General features: G+C 50.0%; 1 protein-coding gene across 3 annotated transcripts in view; it reads right to left on the bottom strand.

Moving 5' to 3' along the window:
- Positions 1-7172: 7172 nt before the first annotated feature.
- The window catches only part of Lhx2 (LIM homeobox 2), a 30219-nt gene continuing 24285 nt past the window's right edge, over positions 7173-13106 (bottom strand). For all 3 annotated transcript variants that reach the window (XM_032903223.1, XM_032903222.1, XM_032903224.1), the window contains exon 5: positions 7173-8080. In XM_032903223.1, the coding sequence (XP_032759114.1) occupies positions 7793-8080 (288 nt within the window). In that variant the 3' untranslated portion in view covers positions 7173-7792. The remainder of the gene's footprint in view (positions 8081-13106) is intronic.

The raw sequence follows: 13106 nt of genomic DNA, 5'->3' as shown, positions 1-13106 counted from the left end.
AACTGGAGACTCGGGGCAATGCCGAGGTGCACCGCCAGGGGGCGCTCTCCGCCCAGCTGAGACGCTCCCAGGCAGGACCCCAGGTCCCACCTCCGACGCCTGCGGCTCTAGTCTCCCTAGGGAGCAGGCCTGTCTGATGGCAGTCGCCCCCGCAGGATGTCTACGCTCTTCACTCCGCCGGATCCCACCTCGGCTCCGGCTTCCGCCCCCTCCCCAGTCCCTAGGGCCTTGCCTCCTGGGACAGCTCCAAGACAGGCAGCCACCCTCTCTGCCGGAACCTCCCCAAAGCCCCACCCTCCCCCCATCCCCCAGGCTCTGTCTGCGAACCACCAAGGCCATGCCCCTGCGGAACTGCCTCCCACACCTCTCTCTCTGTGGAGCAAAGACACATAAAGGCTTAACTAGCTGACAGATGGCAAACAAAACAGCCTCTGCTCCAAGGCAAGAACCTGTCCAGGCTACAGGCTCTCCACAAAATGCTGTGGCTGCGAGAGTTACACTCTGCAGGGGCCACAAAATATGAAACAGGTGTTATTACCTGGGTTGTACACCAACCTATTACAGATTCTAGAACCTCAGAGAGGTGGGTGCTGGTCCAGAATCGGCAGTAGCTTCTGGCTCCAACACTGGAAGGACTGCTCGCTGACACTGGATGCCCCAGCTCTTTAGGACATGTCTATTAAGGATCTGCTATGTGCCAGGCATTGTGCTGGGTGCAAAGAAGACAGGTGGGGAGTTTTGAACCTTTCAGCAGCTGGAAGGAGAGTTGAATTACTCCTGCAGCCTTGTCTCGCATGTCTCTTCCCCAGTTAGAGGCTACGGGACGGGTGGACATTGGCTGGAGGAGATGAACAGTCAAGTCGAAAAACAGTCACTGTGTTTAGAGGCAGACAGGTATGCGAAACAGGGAAGTTTCATGGTGGGTGCATCTTTGGGCTGGAGTTTGGAAAGGGAAGATGAAGAACAGGACCCCAGGGCAGAGCCCACCCAGTGTGCAGCAGTCTGACACACCTGGCTGGCTTCATGCCCAGAGACTGGTGCAGGTCCCAAGTCCTGCATCAGATATATAGGCAGGGACTGACTGTCAAGGAGCCACGCATGGCAGCTTATGACCACCTCGCTCAGGAGGGGTAGGAGACACAGAAGAGATGGTATGCCAGGGGCCTTCCATGCCCGCTACATCTGCCTGGGCGTCTCTGGGGTGGGGGTGGGGGACTCAAGGATTAGGATGGAATAGACCTATACTTGATGTCTTAAAGGTATTGAAACTTCAAGTCCTATTCCCTCCTGCCTGCCCTTCCCAATGCCTTCTCCCACTGGGTGGAGGGTCCTACGACCCCCATCTACCCAGGTATCATCCTACTCCTTCTGTCTCCCATCTCCTCTCACAGCTAGATAATTTCCTCTTAGCTCTGCCGGGCTGGCTAGTTTTACATCAACTTGACACAAAGTATAATAATCAGAGAGGAGGAAGCCTCATTTGAGAAAATGCCTCCATAGGATGGACCGTAGGTGGGCCTATAGGGTGTTTTTTTAATTAATGACTGATATAGGAGGGCCCAGCTCACGGTGGGTGGGGCCATCTCTGGGTTGGTGCTCCTGGGTTCTATGAGAGAGCAAGTCGTGGGGAGCAAGCCAGTAAGCAGCATCCCTCCACAGCCTCTGCATCAGCTCCTGCTTCCAGGTTCCAGCCCTGTTTGAGTTTCTGTCCTGACTTCCTTCAGTGGCAGAAGATGATGTATAAACCAGATAAACCCTGTCCTCCCCAGCTTCCTTTTATCCCCCCATGGTGTTTCATTGCAGCAGTAGTAATCCTAACTAGAACATCTACCTGACTCTGACTCCCCACCCGACACACACACACTCCTGCCCTGACTCAGTATTCACACCATCCTGAAATAATGACCCAAGCAGGCTGCCATGTTTCCTGCCCCACCTCCCACCATCCTAGCCTTCCAAGTAACATCCCAGTCACTCTGAACTCTCTGGTGAACTGAACTCTGAACTCTGAACTCTGCTTTGAACTCTCTGGACCTTGGGGCCTTTGCACATGCTCCCTCTCCCCCTTGCAGAGTCACTTCCCACTCTCTTATTTAATACATGAGTGGGTTTTTCCCCCAAGATGGTATCCCTTGTCTGGTCTGTGTGCTCCCATGGCTACCCATGGTCATCAGCATAGACATTCTTCAATAGACGCTTTGGGGGCCCTTTGACCCACGTTTGCTTTGCAGATGCAAAAAGACTCCTTCCTTGGGGTCTGTGAGATGCCCTGGGCTAGGCTTCTCCACAGGAAGTGATGAAGAGTCCCTTAGAACGTTTATTTGCTGTTATCTTGTTTCCAGAGCTGGCTTTGAGCTCGCTATGGAAGGTGACGTTTAGCTCCAGATCCTCTTGGCTCGTCCTCATGACTTCTGTGCTTACAGGCATCCACTCGCATCTGTGGATTGAACCCAGGGCTTGGTACATGCTAGGCCAGCACTCTACCAACTGAGCTGCGTTCCTACTCTGGCCATTTGGGAAAGCTGCAAGAGTGTCCGTCAGGAGCAGTCTCGTCGGAACTCTTCCTGTGCAGCTATGCCCATGCTGGGGCCCCTGCACCCTCCTCTGGTCCCCAGCCACCTTAAACACTGTGGTCTGCTCCCTGATCTTGCAACTCAAAAAGTCCTCCACTCCTCCTGAGAAAGCAGCCTCTTACAGCTCTCCACTGTCTTAAAAACCCATCTCCCGCTCCTCCGGTACATCCTCCACTTCGGCAAGATGTTGGAAGGGGTTTGAACTGCCCACGTGCCCCAGCCATGTTAGCTGGTATGGTGGGGGATGGACTCATCTGAGCTGTGAATATCCCATGGAGCCTATGGAAAGGCTGCTTCTCTCAGTCAGGTCAGAGACTGGGTGTTGCTGCCTTTGTCTCCCAGAGAGCCTAGGAGCCCAAAGGAGACACTGTAAGTCAGATCATCTCTGTCTGGGTTCCCAGTCACTGAGCCAAGGGGAGAACAAAGGCTTATAGAGAAATGGGAGAAAAGCTCTGTAGGCCTGCTTGCCCCTAGAGTTCTGGTGGCCTGGTAGCACAGGGACGCCCTTGATGGGCCCCCAGCCGATAAGGGAGCCTGAAGATGCTCACTTATACAGCAGACCACATCAGGGACTCCAGCAAAAATCTAGGAGGGGACAGGACCTAATGGCAGACCCAGCATTTTAGCCCAGAAGGGTAGGCTTTGAAGCTGGACCACTCCCCAAGGTACTGCCCAAGCTTCTTCCTGTGTTCTCCCTGCTTCACTTGAGCTCCATCCCAACAGTCACTAAAGCTTCCCAACATGCCTCAGGGTGGCACCGTCCACAAGTGAGCAACCCACTGCTCAAGGTCTTCGTCACCATCTGCTGTCCACTCTGAGCTTTCATCTGTTGGATTCCCATCACCCCTGTGACCTCTCTAGGACTTAGACAACCATTGACAGAGAGGGTTCATATCCCCTCACAGAGAACCTCTTCAGAAATAGTGCAACTACAGTTGAAGGTACGAAGGCCAGAATAGCTAAGTGCCTTATTCATGGTACTCAAGGCTAAGAAGATTACAGAAGAGCTTGCCCATCTGCCCAGGACCTCCCAACCCTGTGGACAGGGAGTGGTAGAGTGGGATAGGCTTGTTATGGAGACTAGCTGTGCTGAGCCTCTGTGTACATTTCAGGACAAGGGGTCCCCCATATTCTCCAAATGTGTGACCGGCAGCCAGAGTGCCAACTGCTTTTCCTAGCTCTTCCTTGCCCTGACCTAGGTTCCACCTCCTTATTCTCAGGGCATCTCTTTGACAGCGCTAAGGGACTCTCCTGTTTCGTTCCTCAGAATGGTCTCCTACAGCCTCTGAGCCCGTGCGGGGATCTCCTTCCATTCGCAAGTCTGTCCTCCTTCGTCCCGATCTTTTTGTCTCTCTGTCTTTTTCTGTCACTCCAACTCTATCTCTTCGGTGTAGTGTCATTTCCCTGCCTACTGCCCACGTGTGCATCTCTTTCCCTCCTGCCCCGCATCTCTGTCTCTGTCTCTGTCTCTCTGTTATTGTCTTTCTGTCCTAGTATTCTTGCTGGTCAACACACACACATACACACACACACACACACACACACACACACACACACACACTTCGATTCTGGATCTTGAGAGAGGAACTCCTCCCACACCTCACTCCAGAGTCCCCCATCTCTGGCCCAGTAGCAGACCTGTCTTCTAAACCTGCTCCTGAAGCAGGGCGGGGGACCCCGGGCACCATTCCCAGGCCCTCTCCATCTGGGTGGCAGTGCTGACAGATGAGATAGTAATCAGGCTTGGCTCTGCCCAGGCCTGAGCAAGGGGCACAACAGGGCTATGCGGGGGTGTCTGGGTACTGCTCACATTCACGTGTGTGCACGTCTGAGGCTGGGTGCAGGTACCCCCATGTGGGGTGGTCTGATGTCTGGCTGAGTGTACACAGGAGCGTCTGGACCTGTTTATGTCTGTCTACGTGCATCGGATCTGAGTCTTCGTGAGGTGCTGTCTGGGTAGAAACATCTTAGCTGGTGGGTCTGTCCCTCTAGGGTCCCCTGACAATGTGCTTGGGTATGTGTTCCTGGGAGTGATGGGGGTCCTTGTGTGACTGTGGCCATCAGTTAGCCAGGCCCTCTGTTGGCATCCTCATGTGGTCCTAGTAGAGAATGCACAGGTAGAAAAGGTGATGCCCCTTGCTGCTCTCCCTCTTGTTTGCATAGATAACCATGAATGCAGTGTCTGCTTTAAGTCTGAAGCTTGGGGTCTGGGACCCTAAGCAAGTGAACTAATCTTGCTGAGTCTCCTTTGTTGTCCGAAACTAAGTGAAATTAATCTCAAGGGGCTGGAGAGATGGCTCAGTACTTAAAGAGTACTGGCTGTTCTTCTAAGGGACTGGGCTTCAATTCTCAGCACCCACAGTGCAGCTCACAGCAATCTATAACTGCGGTCCCAGGGGATCCGAAACCTCTTCTGACCTTTGTGGACATCAAGCACGTACTTGTTACACAGACATATATGCAGACAAACTACCCATGCACAAACTATAGATAGATATTTTTAATAATTTTAAAAAATCTCCAAGTGTGAGATGTATGAATGGGTGCTACCAGGGTACTTCCCTACCAGGTCAGGGAAGGGACCGGCAGAGGCTCGGGGTGTAATAACGTCCCATGTTTTGACGTAGGTGGCAGCAGTATGGGTGTGTTCACACGGAAACCATTAATCAACCTCTTTTGTTCAGGTATGTACATGTTACATCTCTAGAAGCTACCCCAAACTTTACCAGGTTCCTATTTGCTGGATCTCAAGTGATGGTAACGATAGTGGCATGTGTGTATTTGGTTTTTTAAAAAATATGTCCAAATAGTTCAGGCCAGACTTCTAGTGCTCAGCCCGGGCCTGCCTCATTGCCTCCTCCTTCCACTCCTTCCTATGATGGCTGAAGGAGGAAAGAGAGAGACCCCCCCGATCTGCTCATTCTGCCCCAGCCACAACGTTCCTCTGGGTCTTCCCATCAGTGGGGTACTGAGCGCATGGCAGGACTAACTGCTGGCATCCGGAGAGTCAGCAAGAGGAATGAGCCCTAGAAGCACCCATCTGGCCCACCCACAGGTATTCCGAAGTCGGAGGCAAGCAGTGCCTCGAAACACAGCACGATCCCCACTCTCCTTCTCTTCTGTCAGCTACGTTCAGTAAAGACACTGAGAACTCAGCGCAAGCCACACAGACCACACCTTGAACATCCTTCCTTTGTCCTCCCCGCACTGCCCTCCGAGAGTCATACCTGTATCTTACAGCAGAAGAAACCAGGACGGAAAGGGGTGGGAGAGCTTCCCTTGGTTTACATGACTCAGTGGTCCAGAGTCAGGTCTGCTGGATCTGGCTCCAAAGCTCCGTCCCTCCGGGTGTCTCTTCTCTGGGTTTTTGGTAGAGAAACTAAACTCACTTGCTTTTTTTTTTTTTTTTTTTTTCCTCCTGAAGAGATTTTGTAAAGATGTTATTATTTGCATCTTTATTAGATTTAGTTGGAGTTTCCTGCACATCTGCGTCTGAACCATGTATTTGCCTGGTGCTGGTCCAATGTCACAAGAGGGCATCAGGTCCTCTGGACTGGACTTATGGATGGTTGCGATCTGCCATGTGGGTGCTGGGAACCAAATCCAGGTCCTTCGCAAGAGCAACGTGTACTCCAAACCATTGATCCATCTCTCAATCCCCTTCACTATTTTTAAGGTGTGTGTGTGTGTGTGTGTGTGTGTGTGTGTGTGTGTGTGTGTGTACATGTTCACATGAGTGCAGGCTCCCAGGAAGGGCAGAAGCATTGGATTTCTCAGAACTGGAGTTACAGGTGTTTGTAAGCTGCGTGATGTGGATGCTGGGAATTGAACTCGGGTCTTCTGCAAGAACAGCAAGTGCTTTTAACCATGGAGTCATCATCTCTCCAACTCTTGGAGAAATTAAAAAAAATGGGTATTGTGTGTGTGTGTGTGAGAGAGAGAGAGAGAGAGAGAGAGAGAGAGAGAGAGAGAGACAGAGACAGAGAGAGACAGAGAGAGAGAGAGAGAGAGAGAGAGAGAGACAGAGAGAGAGAGACAGAGAGAGAGAGAGAGAGAGAGAGACACAGAGAGAGAGAGAGAGAGAGAGAGAGAGAGAGAGAGAGAGACAGAGAGAGAGAGAGAGAGAGAGAGAGAGAGAGAGAGAGAGAGAGAGAGATATTAGGAAAATTGACAGCATAGCCTTCTTCCAGGGAAAAGCTGCACATTTTCAAGAGGCCTCTCACAGCACAGAGTGAATTCTCAGCCCTTCCAGGGGCAGAAGAGAGAGGTGTGAGGGCCTCTGACCTCCATATATCAAACATGCACACCAGAATGAGCAGATGCATGCATGGATGAACAAAAGGCAGTTAACACACACACACACACACACACACACACACACACACACACACACACACACTTCAGCACATCACGCACTTGCCTCTCTCTGCTGTCAATTCTTTAAGTGCAAGACCTGGATGCCTTTGGATTATCATCAACCATCCCTAACCCTGACACAGAGAAATGACCTTAAGGAGGTAGGTAGGTGAATACCCTGGAATTGGTCTCTGAGCTTCAGAAAACACACATCCTCATTCATTAGCTAGTACCAGCACCGAGTCTTTTCGATAAGTGATTTTATTACTGGTTAGGTTTTACAAATTCTGATATCCGAACAGACTTCCACCTTAAAATTCTAAAACAAGAAAGCGACTGTTGGAGGGGATTTGATTTTTTTTTCCTCGTTTTTTTTTTTCTTTTCTTTTTTAGGACTATTCAAAGTAACAAACTTTTTTTGTTTTTTTGTTTTTTTTTCCTTTTTTACATTTTGCTCTGGTCATAAATATACAGAGAGAAAAAGAGGGAGAGAAAAAAAAACGAACAATTCATCCAAAGTATGAAGATAAAACAGTATTCCTAAGGCACGTGGCAGTCTTTGAAAATACGGAAGCTCTCAGCCAACTTAAATTATTTGTTGTTTTCCTCGCTCAGTCCACAAAACTGTACAGGGACACAAATGTTGTGTTGCAGATATATCTCCCAAGTAATTCCTCAGCACACACCGCTGCGTTAGCCCGACGCACAATTCTTTTTTCCCCCTCTGTTTCCAGGCGAGATCCTAAAACGTGGTTAGTTAGTTGCTCAAACCGCTATTTTTAAAATACACTTGGAATTCAACTAAAGATAATTTCTTTTTTAAAGAAATCATGGGGGCTCAGGGAGAAGGGGGTGGCGAGTCATTAGAAAAGGTTGGTAAGAGTCGTTTGTGAAGGGCTGTGGGGCTCATGGCCCTCCAGGTTGCCAGGCACAGAAGTTAAGACTGACGTCACAGTCGGCAGGGTGGGGCTAGTCAAGTCTGTGAGGGTTGTAGGAGTGCTGGAGGGGCTGAGCGAGGCGTTGGACAGCTCCGAGGCGGGCCCTGACGGTGTCCCTGTCTGCAGCGTGGCATCCGACGTCTTGTCCACGCCGGTGTTTTCCTGCCGTAAAAGGTTGCGCCTGAACTTGGCCCGGGCATTCTGAAACCAGACCTGTGTGGAACGACAGGGGAGGACTGGTTACGGGAAGGCAGGGATGCACAGTTCAGGGATGCTCAACTCAGCTCAACCTGGCCTAGCAGGAGGTCTAGAAAGCCCGTGTCATATTTTCTTTTTACAAAAATAAAATAAAATTTTATTTTCTCTGGTGGTTACAACCGGGTCGCCTTCCTGCCAGGGCACTTCAATGCTGAGCTCCTTGCTGTGGTACTGAGACTGCGACCTTGAAATGCCACAAGTCAAATGTGGCCAATGTAGAAAGGACAGCACGTAAGAGACTTGAAGATTCAGCAAGAAAGAAGGGGAAAATATGAATGACAGATCATAGAGAAAATATTTTGGACGCGTTGGTTTAAATGATAAATATTAAAATTCATTTTACCGGTTTCCTTGTCCTTTTTTCAAGTGTAACCTCTAAAACTGTTGAAATATGTGACTCTTGTCACATCTGTCATTGAAAACAAAAACCAGACAAAGTTGGACCATAGACAATTGAAAGCTTGGGGTGGGTGGACAGTATGCCCCACACGTTCTTATGAATACATTTTTTTTAATGTTTGATGGTCATTGTCCATAAATACTAGATGTCACGAAGAACATAAGACTGAATCAGTTATGAATACGAAGGCAGTGGTCAGGACCCCACATTTTGCTCTCAGCTAGAGAAACACTGAAGTGCAGAGAATAACAGAGAGACAGTCTGAGGGATTACTTTCACTTTTTCTGGGGTACATCATACTCATAGCTACACACACACAAACACACGCACGCATGCACACACACGCGCACACACACGCACACCCCTGATTATATCAGTAAAGATGTGCACAAAACTCACCCACATTCCCCGATCCCTCTCTCCACAGCAGAGACTTTGTGGTATGAAGGAGCCCGTGCAATGCTAACAGAAATCCAGGCCACTATTGGGGATTGGGTAGTTATCCCTCCCAAAGGAAAAAAGTCCAAAAGGCAGGGCCCCTCCACTTCCTTCTGCGTAAGAGAGCCCCTGGCCAGACGCTTCCCCATAAAACAAAGTGCCTTGGGGATTCTGAAGACTCCAGGCTGTCCAGCTGCGTGTTTCCAGATGTGTCTACATCTGCCTGTCTTCCCAGTGTCTCCGGCAGGGGTGGGATAGGCCAGCTCTTGACTTCACCCTCCCCTCAGGACCACCCCAGCTGCAAGAAGCCTGTGGCCTCAAGCCCCTCTTCAGATGTCCTGACACAATTTTGGCTCAATTAGCAGCTCAGTCTGGCAGGAAGGAAAGAGATGTTCCCCATGAAGTAGGGAACAAAGCTTACTCCCTAGAACACGGATCCCCTCAAGGAGAAAGCACATTTCTCCAGCTCTCTGCCTAGAGGAAGCTTATCAATCCTTTGCTGGGCTAGCAGATGAGTGTGAAGCTTCAAAGACCACCCTCAGCACTGCCCATCTAGGATACTCAGGTCCTTCCCGGCTGCTCTGGAGTCTGCAGTGGGAGACTGTGCTCATCTGGCCTATGGGGGCGCTGGGGAATGGATGGAGGATATGACTTCCTCCGTCTCATGAAGGTCACCAAAGCCTTCCTGCTGCTCCCCAGCCCCTGTCCTGGCCAGCACATGTGGGCGGGAGCTGGAGTGGGGGAGCCCTTTGGGTCCCGGGAGTGGGTTCACTGTTTATCCTCAGGGGCCCCAGGACCTTAGGAAGACTGGAAGCCCTAAGCCACTGCCTGTTAGCTATTTCCCAGGCATTGCCCCAACAGCTCATGTGTAAACAATGACACCATCTTCACAGCTGCGGTTCTCGGCTTTACAGGATCCCAGGCACTGGGAAATGTGCTCAGTGGAAATCTAAAGTCAACTCTAAACCTGGCTATCCGGTGTAGCCCCTCTGTGTGAGGCTTTACCAAATTCATAAGCATTTCAAAAAGGTCCTCTCCCTAAAGAATATTGGGGGCAAGGACCCTGTCCAACCCTAGGGATGTGACAGAGAAGGTAAAAATTAAATGTTGGTAATATACACAGTGCTTCAGCTAGGGCATCACACTCTAGAAATGGTGACATGCTATCATGTGACTTGAGTCGTGCCAGGTACCTTGCCACCCTGTTCCATCCCTGGTTAACAGCCATGGTGAGCCAGGTACACGGTTTCTATTATTAGCTCCATTTTTATCGATTTAAAAGTTACGTACCCATGATCGTGCAGAGGCTAAGCTGACTGAAAATAGCACTGTTTGGCATAGAGATGCCCATGCTCTCCCTTCTTATGGCCCCGAGGAGGTCAGCAAGTAAACAGGTGAATGAATGGATAAGCAAGTGATGGAAGCAGTTGGGCAGCAGAAGGAGCACTGGACATTGTCTTCCAGGCCTGCCTGTGCCGCTGGCCAGCCAAGTGAACTTTGACTGGTTAGTCCCTCTCCTCTGAGCCTGTTTCCTACTTGTACAAAAAGAAGACTGGAGCACACGTCCTTGTGGCTTCTTGGGGTTCACGTGGGCTGGGATCCCAGGGCAGCTGTGAGTAGCATATGATCTGCTCTACCTACCCATGCTCCTAAAGCCAGAGCCCTGGCTGGTCAGCTGCCTCAAGCTCCACTCTACACACAGAGATCTGGGGTTACACTCTCAGGACAGTGAGGACAAGCTCAGGTATAAATCATAAGACAACTAGTACTGGGCCTTGTAGAGTCAGTGCCTCAGCCTGGCACAGAATGGATCCTGCTAAGTCCCGGGAGAGTAAAGATACACCATCACAGTGTGGCCCTTGTTTAGGCTCCAACAGTCTGAAGGGCTGTTTTTCAGTCTGGCTCACCTCTTTCCCTGATTGCACTCATTGAGACGACTGGGAGAGACAGGCGTGATGGCACATGCCTGCAACCCCAGCACTTGGAAGACAAAGGCAAGGAGACGGCAAGATCATGAGTTCCAGGCCAGCCCGGATGACAAAATGGGGCCCACTGGAACCTCCACCAAGTCTCCCAGAACACTAAAGCGGCCATCCAAAAGGTGACCGCCCCCTCAGACCCAAAGATGCTGACTGTGACATTTCTTAGTGCATCAATGGCTATGTCCAGTGTCAACCAGATAGGCTGTGGAAGCATGACCCAGCAGCTCGACCAAGTCCTGGGGGAAATGTCTTGCAACAAAAGAGAAGGGGCAAAACATTGCAGCACCCAGGGAAAGAGGATTGTCCTGAGTTTGAGGCCAGTCTGGGGGCTGGAGTGAGGGCCAAGCCAGCCTGGGGTACAGAGAGAGAAACAACACTCCTCCCCCAAATCTAGGGATCTAGCTCAGTCTAACAGAGCACTAGCATGTATTAAATCCTGAGTTTGAGCCCCAGCACAGCATAAACCCGATGGGGTATCATTTGTCTATACAGGTAGAGGAAGGAGTATCAGGGCTTCACGGTCATCACAGGCTACCTGTCATGCTCAAGGTCATCCTAAGCTACCTATCATGCTCAAGGTCAATCCGAACTATATCATGTCTCAAAAAAACCAAAAAGTCTGCTTTAGAAACAAATGCTGAGAAGTCAATTACAGCCTCTGGGGTTACAATTCACGAAGAAGGTATTAATGGTGGCCGTTACCACTCCACACACTGGCCGAGTAAAGCTATAAGCGTTTGATCCAAGTTAGCTCATGGTTCCTGTAATAATCCTGTGACGTAGACTTGCATATTAGTGCCAGATCCAGAGATAGGAGGAACTAACACGTGGATCCTTTAAGTCCCTTTCTTGCCCCTGACCATTTAGCCTCAAAATTATGAATCACTGGGCCTGTGTTTTCACAGCAACATTTCTCCCTATTTGTCTTACGGGTCTGAATGACGGTTCTATTATTTTGTGATCTTAAAAAAAAAAGAAAAGGTTTATTCAGAGTTTGGAGAGATGTGTCAGTGGTTAGGAGCCCTGACTGCCCCGGTTCCAGAGGATCTGGTATCCTCACCGATACATGTAAAAATAAATAAATCTTTTTTTAAAAAAGTTTCTTCAAAGAACTAAAAATAGTGGGCACTGAGTAGAACCCAAGAGTTCTTAGTTTCGGCCCCAGGTCTGTCGCTGAATTGCTACGACATGTTGGGAAGTTTTTCCACCTCTCAGGGCTGAAGCTCCCTCTCCTGCACAGCTCACTGGAAGAGCACCTGCTCAGTACATTCAAGGTCCTGACTAGGATCCCCGTGACCATGAGGAAGGAAACAAAAGATTGCAGGCCCATCATCTGCAAAACTCCCTCCCAGTGTATTCACGTCTGGCCTGAAGTTGTCTAAAGCCAGGCAGGACACTGACCATCTTGTGTGGGAACCAGAGACCCGGGGAATGAAGTCATTCACATGCCCTTCAGGGAAGTCTTTGCTCCTGCATCCATTCAGATCCCCATGGCGTGTTCTTACTGCACCCCTCTGAATTCTCTCCTGGGCTGGTGACAACTAACTAGTGACAGGGAAAACGTTCTTGAGCCATCGGCACTTAGAATGTTCTTTTAAATTCACACCAAGCATCTCTCCAGAGACTTCACCCACCCAGGATTAATCGGCAGGCCACTCCTCAGGAAGCCCAGGGCATCGGCAGACCCTGAACAAGAGGCATGGATGTGGTCAGGACGTCCACACACGCTGGCAAGGCATGTCATAACAAACCTCTGTCGAGGAAGCCACTGTGACTCCTCCTGGTCACCTTCCCCAACACTGGACCATGAGTGTTGTGGCTGCCATGTGCTGGTGGTGACAAATGGAATTTTTGACGTGATGAAAGCTTTGCCATGCATTCCCAGAACCTCTGCATTCTGCAGCTGGGTCCAAGTCACAATCCCGGGCCTTGAAAGATTCCCCAGACTCAAGACCAATCTGGGCTTAACTCCTAGCTTCATTACTAACTGTAAACCAAAGCTCACTGAACCTCCGTTTCCCCAACTATAGAACAAGGAGAGAAAAAAAAAAAAACTAAAAACATTGAAATCCCTACAAAAGACACAATGCTTTGTGACATTAGCATACATGCATGGAGCCCAATCACGTCCCTTCATTGTCTCCTTGTGATATCCAGTAAG

Source organism: Rattus rattus, chromosome 5 (genome assembly GCF_011064425.1).
Source record: "Rattus rattus isolate New Zealand chromosome 5, Rrattus_CSIRO_v1, whole genome shotgun sequence".
Taxonomy (NCBI): domain Eukaryota; kingdom Metazoa; phylum Chordata; class Mammalia; order Rodentia; family Muridae; genus Rattus; species Rattus rattus.
This window is presented reverse-complemented; position numbering and strand designations above follow the sequence as displayed.